This window comes from Callorhinus ursinus, unplaced genomic scaffold (genome assembly GCF_003265705.2).
Source record: "Callorhinus ursinus isolate GAN/ISIS: 27379988/994484 unplaced genomic scaffold, GSC_fseal_2.0 scaffold76, whole genome shotgun sequence".
NCBI classification, from domain to species: domain Eukaryota; kingdom Metazoa; phylum Chordata; class Mammalia; order Carnivora; family Otariidae; genus Callorhinus; species Callorhinus ursinus.
Window position 1 is genome coordinate 1,971,753 of NW_027397138.1, and position 16,395 is coordinate 1,988,147.

Sequence of the window (16,395 nt, forward strand, 5' to 3'; positions counted from 1 at the left end):
TGTGTGTGTGTGTGTGTGTGTGTGTGTGTGTGTGTGTGTGTGTGTGTTAGGGGGCAGTCTTATAGGACTGGACACTTTACCTGTGGGATCTGACATTTTCTCCATGTAGATAGTGTCAGAATTGAGTTAAATTGTAGGACATCCAGCTGGTGTTAGAGAAGTTCTTGGTGATATGGGGAAAACTCCACACATACACATTGAAATTGGGTCCAGAACCAGTAAAGTCATATTATACCACTTCACTATGATATAAGAACCTTACAATAACATGCTGCCATTTCTCCCCCACCACATAATATAATATTCTAAGGAGATTTAAATAATTTTTAAAGCTTTTACATACCTATTTTTTTTTAAAGCTTTTACATGTCTACTCATGTAGTTAATCTTTCCAATGCTCCTCGCTCCTTTGTGTAGATCTGTATTTTGATATATCCTTTTTTCCTGCCTATTTAATATTTCTTACTGTGTGGGTCTGCTAGCAATGAATACTTTCAGATTTTCTAAAAAACATTTTTTAAACCAGTATTTTGTCTTTATTTTAAAAATATATCATAGTAGTTTTCTAGGACTGCCATAACAAAATACCCAGACTGGGTTTCTTAACAGAAATTTATTTCCCCTGAGTTCTGGAGGCTGGAAGTTCAAGATCAAGGTATTCACAGGTTAGGTTTCTTCTGAAGCCTCTCTCTTAGGCTTAGATGGCTGCCTTCTCACTATGTCTTTGTGGTTATTTCTCAGAGTGCGTCTGTATCTTAATCTCTTATTATAAGGACACCAATCATATTGGATTAAGGCCCATACATATATGACCTTATTTTATCTTAATTACCTCTTAAAAGGCCTATCTCCAAATACAGTGACATTCTGAGCTAGTAGCCCCAAACAGATACTTTTCCAGGTATAGAATTTTAGGTTGACAGTTTTCTTTCAGCATTCTGAAGATGTTCCTCCACTATCATCTCACTTGCATTGTTTACCATAAGAAATATGCTGTCACCCTTAATTTTGTTCCTCTGAATGTATTTAATCTTTTATTTCTCTGGCTGCTTTTAAGATTTTCTCTTTATTCAAGATTTTGAGCAACTCAGTTATGATTTGTTTTGGTGTTATCTTCATGTTTCTTGTGCTGGAGATTCATTGAGCTTCTTGGATCTATCTAAAGGGTTTATCATTTGGGTTTGAAGCAGAAGTGAACTTTTCTTAGGACTCTTCATAAACATAGACTTGTGGCTCAAAAGATTTGAAAATTTAAATTTTGATGCATTTTACCAATTTGTCTTTCATAAAATATCAACCAGCTTACATTCCCACTAGTAGACAATTTGATATTCTTTTTAATTATTGTCAATCTAAATGGTTTTAAAAAGTTCTTGTTTTAATTTGCATTTTTTAAAGATTTTATTTATTTATTTGACAGAGAGAGACACAGCGAGAGAGGGAACACAAGCAGGGGGAATGGGAGAGGGAGAAGCGGGCTTCCCACAGAGCAGGGAGCCAGAGGGGGGCTCGATCCCAGGACCCTGGGATCATGACCCGAGCCGAAGGCAGACGCTTAACGACTGAACCACCCAGGCACCCCTGCATTCTTTGATTACCTATGGAATCAAACCTTTATTCATGTTAATTGATCATGTGGTCTTATTTTTCTTCATTAATTTGTTTAGTCATTTTATCTCCTGCTATGAACCAGGAAACATTCTATATGGTAGGGATACTGCAACAAACTGAAGATGTGACATTTGAACTAATACCCAATTATGAGAAAGACCTAGGTATGCAAAGGTATGGGGCAAAAACATCAGAGGAATAGGGAAGAGCAAGTGCAACTGTTCTGAGGCAGGAAGGAGTTTAGTCTATTTGAGGACTAGAAGAAATCCCATGTGACTAGAGAACAAAGAGTAAGCAGGAGAGAAAGTCTTAGGAGCTGAGGTCAGAGAAGTAGGCAGTGGCAGATCCGTGGAATCTGTAAGGTCAAAGTAAGGAGTTTAGATTTTATTCTAAATGAATTACTTATACAAATCATTTGCCCATATTTCAATTGGAATGGTCATATTTTATATTGATTTTTTAAAAATATTTATTTATTTGAGAGAGAGCGAGGGAGAGTGCATGAGCAGGGGTAGGGGCAGAGGGAGAGGATTTCAAGCAGACTCTGTGATGAGTGTGGGGCTCGATCTCATGACCCTGAGATCACAACCTGAGCCGAAATCAAGAGTCAGTGGCTTAACCAACTCAGCCACACAGGCGCCCCTATATTGATTTTTTAAAACTCTTGTATTAAAAATATTAACATCTATGTATATGTGTGTGTGTTGTAGATATTTCCCTCTATTTTTCATTTGTCTTTTACCTTTGTTTACAATGTTTTTAAAAATCCCTTTCCTTTTCCTTTCTATTGTGCCTTTTAAAAATAATAGTAATTATTAATCCTTTACTTTGTAGCTCGTGGCTTATGAAAGTTCTTCTCACCAAAATTATGAAAATAGTCACCCAAATTTCCATCTCACTCATTATTTTCACACACCATCAATTTGTCAGTTACTTTAAAAATTTAAGTCATGTGCAAGACAAACATTTCTACCCCACCTCTGAATCTCCCTGGAGAGACCAAGCCTAGGAAATGGGTTGAGAACTGGGTGATGTTATACCTCTTACTTAATAATGAAAACATAGCAATATATACTATTTAATGTTTTGGTATGGCTATTTTGATGCTCTTGGAGGGCAAAAAAAAACCCCCCAAAAACAAAAAACCACCTATATTTGGCTTATGTCCATGGAGGATAAACTCTAAACCTAGCCATTGATGAGAAATGGGCCCTTCCTCATTGTTCCCATCTATGATCTGGCTTTTTGGAGCTCTCTGCTAAGGAGCCAGGATCCACTCCAGGGAAAACTACTCCTTTCCAAAGCTCACCTTTGATTCAAAGTAATCAGAGCCTGTTAAGTTCTAGATTTTTCCTCTGTGAAGCAGGAATCAAAGGACCCGAGACCAGCAGCTTCACAATCAGAGGCTGTTCTGGGAACAGGAATATAGCCCCTGTCTCTGCAGATACATGCGGAGCTCGGAAAAGGCCAGGATGAATTTAAATTTTTTGATTTTTCTTTGGTGGCCCTAACTCTTAGCCCTTCTATTCATAAAATGTCCTGACCCTGAAAATAATCCCGTTTCCGTTTTTTGAATCTCACCCTTGGGTAGATATTAATCCTCTGGAAAATTTACACTAACCATATGGCTAAGATAGACTAACTGCCTGGGGTGTGAATTTGGAAAGCTGGTTGAGGAGCAGCAGTCCAGGCTCGATGCTTTGGTCAGAACACTCCCTCTGGCCTAGTGGTCTGGATGTCTAAACTCCCAGCAGATGGCAAAGTCTTAATGTTAATCAGTCAGTGGTTTATATTTGAAGCATTTTAATTTGAAATCACTTTTTCATATTTTCTCCCTTCTCCTTCTGTCTCAATGAAAAGAAGTGTCCCCCTTCCTTGCCAAGATCAATCTTTGTGTTTATGCCATGGATCACCCACACCTCCTTGAACTCATTCCCTCAACTCTTCAGCTCTCTTTTAACTTTGTCTCAGTAAATCCTTTTATCCTACAAACCTCATTTGTCCTACAAACATACCCCTCAGTCCTCAAAAATGTTCCCTAAGCTTCCTCCTCCTTTAAAAGATCTCTCTCATCCAAATTAGCCACCTCCCCCAACCCCCCCAAGGTCCCCTGTATGGTTCCTTCTAAACAATTGTCTCATTTGTATTTATTTATTTCTTACTGCTTACTCATATTTTTATTGTATTCCTCATTACTATATAGATTCCCTGAGGACGGGAATCAGGTTTGCCTCCCTCATTATTTTATCTGTGAAAGTAAATGAAGACCAACCAAATGAGTATAAGCAAAGACTAATTTGCAAGGGTGTCAGTCACCATCACTTGAATTTTGGCAGAGACTCAAAGGCAGGCAGAAGAGTGGAAAAAAGAGAAGGATTTGAGTATGCCCTCATTTGATGCTGTTAGCTTGGGAAAGCTTAGGTGACTAAGCAGAAATGAGGCATTGCATGAGATTGGTTATGGATGCATATTTGGCTTTTTCCAATTGGTCCTAAGTTGGAAACAGGGGCCAACAAAAGAGAAATTGTCAGTAATTAATCAAGTCCTGGCCACTGGGGACTGATTGTTAGAGGGGTTATTATTTGGCTTCCTGAACCAGTTGTTATGGATAGTAGTTTGACTTCTTGGACTGGTTCCTGCAGGAAGTAGCTGACTTCTGGGGCTGATTGTTATCGGTTATGGGGGAGAGTCCTATTTTTATATACAGTCTAGTCATCGTTCATTGTATACTCAGTCCCTCAGTCCCCAGCACCAGCACAGTGTCTAGCACAGAGTTATAACTCAGTAGTTTTTTATGAATTAATATATGGATGGGAACTCAGAGTTTGATGTTATCCCTCTGAGATACAGTTCTTTTCATTTCTCTTCTACCCTTAGCTTCTGCTTTCCTGCGTCTTGACTAGCTCCATTTTCCCTGTCCTCTCCAAACCATAAGTTAGGGATTCTCCACAAGCTTTTTGTTTTTCTCTCTACATTTTTCTTAGAAAACATGTCTATTCCACAACTTCAAATAACACTTCCAGAGAGGTGATTCCAAAATTCTTATCCCTAGCTCTGACCTCTCTTATGTACCCCAAGCCAACTGTTTGATAAACAGCTCTATGCTGACATCTGACCAGTATCTCCAAGCCTATGATCAGCCTCTCCTTCCTGGGAAGTCCTTGCTCTTCCTCCAGACTTTTCTGTTTAGTTCATTTATAGCAAAAGCACTACTAAAAGTAGTTTCCGGTTCTTGGGAGGGTAAATTCTGAGAATGGATGTGAGAACAGAAGGAAAGATGGACAATGAAAACAAGTGATTGGTTTTGTTGGCAGGAATACTGCCCCTTTGAGATGCAAGAAGACACGGGACACTCAAGCTGTCTCAAGGCCTGGAGCTGGGGAATGTGATCCGGTGTGAAAGACACCTGCCTTGGACACCAGAATCATCTCCAAATCTGTGTGTTCCATCCCCCTTCCCAAACAAAACCAATGGGACAACAGGAAATACCTAAGGAAGTTGTCATTTTTGTGGAGGGGGTCAGCGGTGATGGGTTGGGAAAAGGAGTAGACAGGACAAGGAGTAGACAGGAGGAATGGAAGGGGTGGGTGCTCAGCATTCCTTTTTCTGGCAGCAGAGGTTGGTCTGGGAACAAGATCCCAGTGCATGCATACCAGGCTGCAGTGACTTACCCACTTTGATATGAAGTCTTATTGAGGAAAGTTACTCAAAAAGGAATCTTAAAGCAAGGGAAGCATGCATGTTTTTCACCTGCTACCCAGAGCTTCCCAGCATTCTCTGAGAAAGGACTTGAACGGGATTTGATGTTCCCATAGTGGAAAAGTGAATGGGTTGCCTCCAGTAGAAGAAGTGTCCTCTACCCAAGCCCTGCCTCGTACAATCTAGGCTAGGGAAAATGCCTCTTACTAATGGGAGCATCACAATTGAGTTATCCAAGACTGTTGTTTCCTTTGTGATTGTTCTCTCTCCCCAACATTTCATCTTACATGTATTTTGGGGCACTGTGTACAAAAGTATGGTCCAAATTTCCATAGGTTCCATCTTTCTAATAGTTCCTGAATCTGCCATGTTCTGATTCACTGTCTCTCCTGTAGTCTAACTTAATGCCTAGTTCCTACCATCTGCATCTCTTATGTCATTCCCCTCCTGTACATTTCATCCTATACATTATCCTCAGCCTCTTTGTCTCCAGTTTGGCCCTCTTGTAATCTTTTCTTTATACAATGAGATCTTTTTTTAAACCTGCAGTTTCTGGTTACAGAAGGTAGAATGAAGTACTGGGATCTCACTAAAATATTTGTTTCTCATTGTTCCTTTATGGAAGAGCATGAAGGAAACTACCAGTGAACAAGAGATTTCAATAAATATTTAGAATATAGCATATGGAAGTGCACCAAAGGGAACAGGGGTGGCTAGAAGAAGTGGAAGAGGCAGCTGCCGTGGAAGGAGGAGCTCATCTTCCAGGCAGAACCTCTGAGAGGCTCTGGGCTCAGCGCTGGCAGCCATGAGGGGAAGAGAGAAGAAGTCTACACATGCTCACTCCCATGTCCTCTACCCAAATCTGGAGCTCAGGTAACCCACCTTTAACCCCCAGATGATTTCTTCTCCAAAAAGTCAATTCCTAGATAGTGCTGAAGTTTCAAGTATGGTGAAATTTATGGTGTGGCACCCCAAAGAGAACCATCTTTATTCCAGTATTTGAGGGGTCTGCTGTCCATATAGCTCCTGCCAACTCAGTCTCGCGAGACTGCACGTACAAATGGACGATGGCTGGGTGTATATAAAAAGAGTTTTAATCCATTATCTGCAATAATCAGTCCAGAAAGGCAACCTGCTATCTAAACCAGATTTACAAGAGATTAGACCACTATTTTAACTACCAGCCCAGGAAGCCAATTACCCCTTTAACAATCAGCCCCAAGCAGCCAGGACTTGATTAATGACTGACAGCTTCCCTAATTTTTATCCCAGCTTCCAAATGAGGATCAACCAGGGAAAGCCAAATACACATTTCTAATCAATCACATAGGATGCCCCTCTTCTAGTTAGCCTGTCTATGCCTTCCCCATGCCAACAGCCACAATTAGGGCATACCTGAAGCTTCCCACTTCAAAGCTTTCTCTCTGCCTGCTTTTGAGTCTCTTTCAAAACTCAAGGGATTTGGTGGCTGACTTCCTTGTTACAGGAAGCTCTGACCAAATAGCCTTTGCTTGTTCTCATTTACTTCCACACTCAGGAGCAGCCTTCTAGCCCACAAGCCTTCCCCCATATACCCAGAACTCCCCCTCAGCTTTGCTAGTCAGGGGAAAGAGCCACAGACACAACCCAGGACACCTAGACCAGCTAGCTAGAAGAATCAACCCAGCTTATCATTCTTAAATGTGGATACACAGCCAAGGAAACCAGACACAGATTAAACTAGTGGCACGCAGGGGAAGATGAAGATAAAGAGAACAGATTGCCCTTGGACGAAATAGGTCATTCAGACACTAGAAAAAAAGACTTTAAAAAATTCTAATTAGATTCTCAGATTTGAGAAGATATTACATCCATAAAACCAAAAACAGCAGGTTGTAAAAATCTCCTCGAAATTAAAAGTGGATTGCCAAAATTAAAAAGATTGGAAGATTAAGTTAAGAAACTAACAGAACAAAGAGCAAAAAGGTAGTCTGTGTGGCAGAAAAGATAAGCCACCCTTTGTAATTTTTTCATAGCTAAATCCAGAAATGGTTCAAAGTGAGTACCTCTGGAACCAAGGGGCTGACTGGCTGGGGCTCTGTCATTCTGTGTTAGAGGTCCTTTTACCTATGTGTTATAGCCACATGCATGGATCTCTCTGCTTAAAACAAATCATTTAACTGCAAATCTAAACAATTCTATTCCACTACCGAAAACTGTCACTCCTCTAACCACAAACAGGGAGAAAGCTTAGTCTCTCTTTCCTGACCATCACTTGCTGTAAGCCTGCCCCCTCTCCCTTCACTCCCTACATTTGCCCCAGTCCCACTTGCCAGGGTGTTCTGTGTAAGCCTCAAGAGCTGGGACTGTGGAATCTGACCTACCTGGTTTCAAACCCACATATGTCTGTCTTAACTTGAAAGATGGGTGTTTAAGAGTGACTCTCGGAGGGGGACACGAACCATGAGAGACGATGGACTCTGAAAAACAAACTGAGGGTTCTAGAGGGGAGGGGGGTGGGGGGATGGGTTAGCCTGGTGATGGGTATTAAAGAGGGCACATTCTGCGTGGAGCACTGGGTGTTATGCACAAACAATGAATCATGGAACGCTACATCCAAAACTAATGATGTAATGTATGGTGATTAACATAACAATAATAAAAAAAGAGTGACTCTCAAAGCTTTTGGAAGGATCAGATCAGCTAATGCATGTTAGGAGTTTAGCAGAGCCCCAGACACAGAGTAAATGATCAATAAAGAGTAGCAGTCACTAAAGCTCCCAGAACTAGTCTTGTTTGGGCTAAATCAATTTTAACCTTACTTTGATTATGTTTAGGTAAAAATACCTAAAAATATTTTTTTAAGCTTTATTTATTTGGCAGAGAGAGAGTGAGAGAGCACAAGTAGGGGGAGCAGCAGAGGGAGAAGAAGGTTCCCTGCTGAGCAAGGAGCCTGATGCGGGGCTCAATCCCAGGACCCTGAGATCATGACCTGAGCTGAGGGCAGTCGCTTAACTGACTGAGCCACCCAGGGGCCCCTAAAAATACTTTTTAAAAGTCATTTAACTCTCAGCTTTATTACCACACACATATCCTCAGACACTCCAAATCCTTAACTCTTAAGAAATTTTACCTATATGTATTTTTTGAAGCCATAATTTATTGATTCACTTAAGAGCAGGTGAAGTTCCTGCTTCAGATAGTTCATGCTTTATGGACTGGCTCGTTTTTGTTCAGCATTTTTGTGTGTTGTGTGTGTGTGTGTGTGCCTAATGAAAAGACCTTTCTTCAGTGGACTCAGGCATCACCTCCTTTGCGAGGACCCCCAGCCCAGTCCCTATTCTTGCAGGCTTCTAGCCAAGTGCTTTGTCTCTACTGCTAGTGTCTGTCTCCTACTCCAGACTCTGAACACCTCAGTTAGGAGGTCTGTCCTCACTGGTTTTAGAACTTCAGTGTCCTCCCTGTGACAGGATCTGTTCAGTGAAGGAGCACATTCAGGGTAAGCGTGGGAGGAATGGAGATAGAACTTAATTATAAGCAAGGCTTACTGATGTCTGGTGAGAATGAGTAATTGTTGGAAAAGCCAACTACCTCAGATGCTGACATATTAGAAACCCTCTTTGTCAACGAAAAGGTTGTAGGGATGGCACTATCTATGCTGGGAAGCTGCTGGGCTTCAGGCTCTGGAAGGTTCTGAGTGGGTGGGTCGGCTCCCAGTCCACTTACAGAAGGGATGTGGAGGCTGCCCCAGGGCCCCTTCTCGAGTTCAGTTCTGACTTCTGTCTTGTTCTTTAGGGTGTGGGACTGCCTGAGAAGCACAGACTATATCCCAACAAACAATGGCATTGGCTTTTTCCTTTTTCTTTTTGTAAGTTAAAATCATGGAGTCAAACTCCCTCATTCCTCTCAGGGGAGAGGGAAGCATAGACAGTCTTAAATGAAGGCCAATGGACTTGCCAAAAGTCATATAGAAAGTGGTAAAACATGATTAGAGCTTGGCTTCCAGAATTCCAGAGCTGTGTGTTTTGATTCTGGGGTTAAAACAACAGGAAATGGGGCACCTGGGTGGCTCAGTCTGTTAAGCGTCTGCCTTGGGTCATGGTCCCAGGGTCCTGGGATTGAACCCCACATCGGACTCTCTGCTCTGTGGGGAGTCTGCTTCTCCCTCTCCCTCTGCCCACCCCCCCCACCACTGGCCACCGCTTGTGCTCTCAAAAAAAAAAAAAAAGAACAGGAAATGCCTAAAGCAGTTGAGGGGCTTCAGTCTTGTATCCAAAATAAAACCAATGGCCTGGGTGGTTCTTACCCTGCCTTTGGGTCTTCTGTATGGCATACTGCTTATGGGGGCGGGGAGGCGGTGTCGAAAGTCTTCCCACCAGGAGGTGTTGTGAGGATGTAACGAGAGGTCCTGGCACATATGAAGAAGCTAACTGTTATGAATTAAAAGTGGCAACCAACTTTGAGACATCAGTGCGGCTGGCGGACTGGCTCCCTCTTTGTGCAGCCTGACTCCCTGACCAGAGAGCTAGGACAGAATGGGTCACACAGAGGGGAAAGGTCAACTGCTGTTTTATTGGAGGCACCATCATGGGAAGGGAGGCCAGGGCTGTGACCACCAGCTCTGCCACGGAAGGAGGTGGGCATGCACTGGATGAGAAGGGCCTGGAGTCCCACATTGGAGTCCCACCGGCCATAAAGGTGGAAGGGGGCAGGTCACGTTGGCGCTCCCAGCCCCTGGCTGCCTTTCAGGCAGAGGAGGGCAGAACAGAGCAGAGGGGGGTGGGGTGAAGGCCTTGAACTGAATGTTCACGGCTTGGGCACCAGCTCCTGCAGCCTCAGTGTCCCCCTCGCCCCCCAGCCCATGCTGCTCCATTTAAAGGAAGGACCCAAGAAAGGGGGCTGCCATGGCGCAGGCTGCCCCACAGCTGGGGGAGTGCAGGTCTGCAGGTGGGAGAAGAAGGGGCTTTGGGATAGGAACAACAGGAGCAGGGAGAAGGCCATGAGCGTGTAGGAGCCTTCCCAGGACGGGGCCGTGCTGGCAAAGAGGCGGGCCACAGCCACATTGGGGTTGCACTGAGCAGGCTCAAACCACTTCTGCAGGCACTGTCCGCTGCCCCGGTGCTCGGGGCTTGCCTTGAAGGAGCGGCTCCAAATCCTCTCACACAGGTCAGCCGGGGTGGGGAAGTAATGGGGGAAAGGGCGACAGACAGCCCTTGCAGGGCAACGGTTCTTCCCTGTCGGGGGAGAGGGAGGCACACCCTTACCTCCCTGTCCTTTGCCCTGGGGGAGCAGAGGGAGCTCGCGCTTGCCCCCAGGTGGGGGCCCTGCCAAGCACCACTCACCCCCACTCCAGTCCCAGTCGCCATGCCAGTTGGATTTGCAAGTGTAAGATGTACGGCAGTCTTCCCACCACTGCTCACAGTCCTCCTGGCACAGGGGCGCATCCAGAATTCGCTCTCCTGGCCCGCCCGAGTCCATCTGGGTACAGGCATGGCAGGAGACAAGAATGCTAATAGCAATCATTTGAAGGTCATCGGTAGTGACGAGGGTACTTGTGCCAGGTACCCTCTGAATAGATTCTCTTAATGGAGTCTGTAAGCCTTGCTTTACCCAGGATAACAAGGAGGTTCAGAGGCTCAATTGTTTGGCCCAGGCTACACAGCTTCCTGCATCCAGAAGAATGGGATTGCAATAGCCCCTCATCCTACAGTTCTCATCTCTTACCCACTACGCTGTTCTGCAGGGCCTGAGGTGGCTTCCTCTCTGGCCTTTTCCCCAACCCGGCCTCTGACTCTGCTCTTGTCTGTAGGGGGACAGTGCAGCCTGCTCCCGCCAGCATCACGGGGCTCAGGCCCTTAGTAACAGGGCACTGTGCGGACATGCCTCCCGCCTCCCCGGCCCAGCCTTCTGACCTTCCGGATCCAAGGCCCCAGGTTCGGGGAGCACTCGTAGAAGCAGATGGCCTGGAGGAAGTGCTTCTCGCAGCCTGGCATCATCACCCCACAGTGGAGCAAGCTGAAGTTGTAGAGCAGGGACACGTCCAGATGGGCTTCCCAGCTGGTGCCCGCCGTGCAGCAGGCATTGCCTTGCCAGGGGAGACACTGAAGGCCGATGAAGAAGGAAAAGGCATGGGGTTGGCTAAGACGCAGTAGACCGAGTAGGACCTGGGCAAGTGGGATGGCTTCAAGACAATCATACCCATATAGAAGAAATGCTGAGAACGTGTCAAAATCCCCAGCCAAAGAGCCCTGCATGCTGATCTCCCCACCACAGGCTGCTACAGTCCTCTAGAAACGGGACGGGCAGGGTCTCAGCTCCCGGGGGGTGGCAGAGGAGCCCCACGAGCCCCAGGGGGATGTGGAGCACTGAGAAGCGCTCACAGGGAAAGGCCAGCTCCACAACTCTTCCTTGCCCCCCTCCCCATCAACTGCCTTTAGGGCTTGGGGAGGGGTCGCCTAAAGCCTAGGTCTCCCCAGTGCCTATTGGTAGGAAGAAGGCTAGAGGAGGACCTTGTTTGCATCTGTGCTGAACCAGGCCTGGGCCTCTGGGATCACCATCTGCCCCTATTCCCCCAGGCTGGGCAGCTCAGGGATGGGAACTTTGAAGCACTCAAAGACTATGATCTCAAAAGGCCACAGTGTCCCTCCAGTGGCCTTGGCCTCAGTGCCAATGTAAGGAACCACATGAGTCAGTGTTGATGGTGGCTCAGAAACCGCCGTGGAATTTGTGTCCCTTCCCTGATCTGCCAAAGCAGCCTCACTCCCCCCCCGCCCCCACCCCAGGCAAGGTCCAGCCTCCGTACCTCCTCGTAGAGCTTGTCTTCTGGGCCAGGCTCTCGCTTGTGGTGTTTGGTGTTCATGCAGACATTGAGCAGCTCGTCCCCAGCCCAGGTGGGCGGCGTGACTGTCCACAGCCCTAACAGGAGCTGCCACCACCGTTCCATGGCCGACTGCAGACAGGAGCCCCGCCTGCCTGTGCAATAGACAGGACAGGCACTCCATGCCCTCCGCCATCCCAATGAGTGAGGATGGGTTTCAGGGCTCTCTCAAGTGACCCTGACCCTCTGGCTGCCCGTAGGACCTCTATCGGAGGTGGCATCATAAAATGTCAGGGCAGGTGGAACATGCCTTAGCATTCTGACACCCACCCCCAAAAATGGACTCCCGGGAAGAGACCAGCCCTAAGGTGAGGGAGGGTCAGCGTGGAATGGCTCCAGCCTGGGAACTTATCCTGGCACATCCCCCTGGGAGGCAGACTTTCCAACCCCGTGACATATGGGCTGGGAAGCCAGAGCATTGATCCTGGATGAGTAACAGAGCAAATGCTCCGTAACCAGATTCTACAGGGCGTAGAGGGCATGGTGGGATGGGGTGGTGGGATAGGTGCATCCTTATGCGATAGACGGCCAGCCCTGATGGCAACCCCCCTGAGGAGTCCATGCAGCCCCCCACCCCAAGCAGCTGGTCCTCCCCCCGGGAGCAGTAGCTCTGCTTCCAGCAGCCCCAACCCATCTCCGACCCTCCTAGCGGGAGCCGCGGGACGCAGAGCCCAGGGGGAGTGTGCCCACACAGAGTCAGCTGCGCCGGCCTTGCACACCCAAAGCCCACTTCTCAGCACAGGAGCGCGGAGCCTGGCTTTCTTTCCCCTTGCTGTTTGTTGAGCGCTGTGTTTCCCACTCTGTTCTGGGTAGTACTGGTAACGCAAGGGAGGGGAACGAGAGACTAAGAAGAAGAAAGGCAGAAGAGCACCCTGTGTCCAGTGCCCAACGCTTTGGGAAACAGGGCTCCCTCAGCCTTCACGCACCCAGGAGCCCCTGGCTCCCACAGTCCCCCGGGCCTTGCAGGAAGGCCCCCGTGGCCCATCGCGGTGAAACTGAAAACCCCTGGCCTCACCTGAGTTTAGAGCGGCCAGCGTGCTGGGGATGGAGACCCCGGCCCCACCTTCCGAGCCCACCCTCAAGCCCAAACCTGCAGCTGCCCCCGCTCCGGTATCAGGCACAGCTGCGGCCATCTGGTATCTTTAAAGAAGCTGCTGTAACAGGGGAAAAGAGGAAAGATGCTGCCCCTTCTAGCGCTTTCCGCATACTTACTTTCAAAGCAGGAGCCTCTCCCTCCTACTTCCAGAGATGGGAAGCTGCCATCTTGCCCATTTATCGCCCCCTCCACTCCCCAGCAGCCCAGGTGAGGGCGCAGAGCTCCAGGTGGCGCCAGTTTAAGGGCATCCATCTCACCCAGGTTGAGGGGCCTCCTGTGGCTGGAGCTGGAGGCTTCCACTTCCTCAGAGAAGCAGAGACCCAGGAGCAGGAAGGATCCTGGGCTCTGGTCAGCGGCTGACTTCTGCCCTTGGCTCTGCCCGGGGCCAGCTGCATGACCTGGAGAACGTGGCCCACTCTCCAAGTTGGCCTCTCTATAGTATAAAGGGCTGTTTCATAACAGGGATGGCTGGGGGAAAGAAATGAAAGAGAAAATTCACAGAAAGGACTTGGCAGTGTGCCTGGCACAAGTGAGTCTTTTGGCTTTAATTCTTTTCCTTTATTCTGTGAAGCCTTTGTCTCTGGGTCCCTGCCCCGGTCTGCCTGCCTCTCCACCTGCCCCTTCCTCGGCTCAGACGCCTGGGATGCACCACCTGGTGGCTTGAGTGACAGCGACCTCTGTCAGCACACAGGAGCTAAGGTTCCTGCTGGGGAACAGACACAGTGACCCAGAGATAAGGCAGGGCCTTGGAGACCGAAGAATTTAAATGTGTGACCAAAGCCCAAACCAACAAAACCAAAAGAATCCCTCCCACAGCCCACAAAACGACCTCCCTGAGCATGCAGAGACCCCTGTCCCGTGAAATACTCTGCAAGCGTCCTCGGCAGTGATCATATTCACAAGAAAGTCCTTCTCAACCAGGAGAGGCTGGGACACTCGAACAGGACTCTTGGGAGAGGCCCAAAGATAATTAAAACGCTGAAAAAGGAGCCCCTCTCCTTGCCTGTTTCCTAGAACAAGTCCCCTCTCCAAGGAACAAGCAGCCAAAGTGACTGAAGTGTTACCAATACCTAGGAAATGAGAACAGTAAGAGCATTTTTATACTTGAAGCACACAAAGCCCACTCTGGGTTGCTCAGCTACGGAGCTGATGTGCAGACGTGAGTTAGTCATCATGCCGGAAAATGGAGTTCTCCGCCCCGTGGTAACCACCAGGGCGAGCTGAGTGCCACGAAGGACTCAGGCGCTGGGCTGGCGCCTTCACTCCATGGTCTGACTCACCCCTAGAAACGACCCCCAGCCTGACCGCCCTCTCCGATTTCACTGTGGGGAGCCTGAGGCTCAGCTGGGGGAGGGGCAGAGCTTCATATCTGTTGCCTAAGGGCCACCTGAGTGGGTTCCCTCCAAGACTGAAGGGGTAGATGCTGTCTGGGTCTCAAGTGAGGTCAGTTTTTCGAAAGTCAAAGGCCAGAATCAGATGGTGTGCGGGGAGGCATGTGTGTCTAGCTTTATTTGGGAGCAGTGATGATTATTGGCCCAGACTCCCATGTCTTTTTTTTTTTTTTTAATTTTTAAAGATTTATTTGAGAGAGAGAGCTTGAGAGAATTGGTGGGAGCAGGGGCAGAGGGAGAAGGAGACTCCTCGCTGAGCAGGAAGCCCGATGCGGGGCTCGATCCCAGGACCCTGGGATCATGACCTGAGCCGAAGGCAGGCGATTAACCGACTGAGCCACGCAGGCGCCCCCAGGCTCCCATGTCCTTAAGCAGAGTTGGGAGTCCCCCTTCTAGGGTCCGAAGCCAAACAGTCACTGCATTTCTGTGGCCACGGGCATCCCCGTGGATGTGGCCTGCCTGCCCTGCTCAAGTCCTCACAAACACTCCCGAGGCACGTAAGCCTCCCAAGGCCGTGGGTGTGACAGGGACAAGCCTCCAGCACTGAGGCCCAGAAGTAATTATGGAATGGAAAACAGGTCGTCTGATAAACGTCCTTCACAGGGAGGGAAGAAAGTCGAGGGGCTTGCTAACGGTCTCCAGCGCAAGGCATGTAGGAGATGAGCTGAAATTACAATCTGCCCGTAGGCGCCGGGGAGGGAGGGGCCCCGGGGAGGGAGGGACCCCGGAGGCTGCCTCTCCCAGAACCATCAGGCCAACATCTGCTCCAGCCCAGAGGCAGTTTGCAGCCCTGAGGAAAACTCATTTTTGCTTTATTGTGATTGAGTCTTCCCGAGAGAAATCTGGTTTGCAACTGAAAGCTGATAAATTAAAGCTGGCTGAGGATGAAGAAGCCATTTGAAGCTGCTGACCCCAAACAACTTTTGTTCTGAGAAAACAGAGCACTAAATTGACAAGAGCAGAGCTGCAGCAGCGCTGGGGAGGGCTGAGGGGAGGGTTGGGCGGGAGCAGCCCAGCCCCTGCAGGGAAATAGCCGCTCTCCGGCTCTCCCCCCTGCTCTGCTGGAGGAGTGCCATGGTGCCACAGCCCACTGAGTTCCGCACGAGTTCCAGAGCAGACCAAGAAGGCAAAGAATTCGTGCCAGGAATCTCCTGGTGAGGACCTGAAGTCAGAGGCCAGTTGAAGGAGACACCGGTGACTCAGAGTTCTTCATGGGTCTTATGAGTCCTTCTTTTCACCCCAAAATCTATTGGCCATCCTTGCTCAACTCTTGATTGGTAGGTTTGTTGTTTATCCCTAGCCTGCCTTCCCTCCACAGCCATTCCGTCACCAAACCGTTGATGTAACTTCCTGAAAAGGCTCTTGAATTCAAATTCTTCTCGCCCTGTTTCTCCCCAGTTTCTGGGGCCATGACTACCTCTTGCCTCAATTACTGCAGCCACCTCCTCACTGGCTCCTGTGTCTCTCTCTAGAACATTCTCCAAGCAGCCAGAATGATCTAAATTTCCCCGTATTTTATTATGAACATTTTCAAACATAAGGAAAGTTGAGAGAATTTTACAATGAGCCCCCTATCCCCACCACTTTGATTTTACCATTACCATTTTACTGTATTTTCGTTGTCCCACATCTAGCCAGCCTTCCAGCCTTCTAGTTACCCACCAGGCTTCTTTTCCGTCATGCATTTCCAAGTAAATCACAGACCTCGGTATACTTCCTCCTAATTTGTGCATCCTTATCAT

At 47.9% G+C, this 16,395-nt stretch overlaps 1 protein-coding gene across 2 annotated transcripts; it reads right to left on the minus strand.

The window, feature by feature from the left end:
- Nucleotides 1-9,655: 9,655 nt before the first annotated feature.
- Nucleotides 9,656-14,166, minus strand: IZUMO1R (IZUMO1 receptor, JUNO). Of its 2 annotated transcripts, none has more exons than XM_025893961.2 (6): nt 14,130-14,166; nt 13,520-13,730; nt 12,092-12,261; nt 11,202-11,390; nt 10,632-10,767; nt 9,656-10,523 (listed from the first exon to the last, which is right to left on the minus strand). In XM_025893961.2, exons 3-6 carry the CDS (start codon nt 12,230-12,232, stop codon nt 10,096-10,098), a joined length of 894 nt encoding a protein of 297 aa, XP_025749746.2. In that variant the 5' UTR covers nt 12,233-12,261; nt 13,520-13,730; nt 14,130-14,166; the 3' UTR covers nt 9,656-10,095. The 2 variants fall into 2 exon arrangements, with proteins under 2 accessions (XP_025749746.2, XP_073743242.1); XM_073887141.1 differs by having other exon boundaries at nt 13,379-13,730.
- Nucleotides 14,167-16,395: the final 2,229 nt, after the last annotated feature.

Coding starts and splice junctions, on each gene's coding strand:
- IZUMO1R (XM_073887141.1), bottom strand. CDS start 13,514: ATGGATGCCCTTAAACTGGCGCCACCTGGAGCTCTGCGCCCTCACCTG. Junction 10,768..11,201: donor TGGGGCCTTGGATCCGGAAG/GTCAGAAGGCTG, acceptor GCCTGTACCCAG/ATGGACTCGGGCGGGCCAGG. Junction 10,524..10,631: donor CGACTGGGACTGGAGTGGGG/GTGAGTGGTGCT, acceptor CTCCCCCGACAG/GGAAGAACCGTTGCCCTGCA.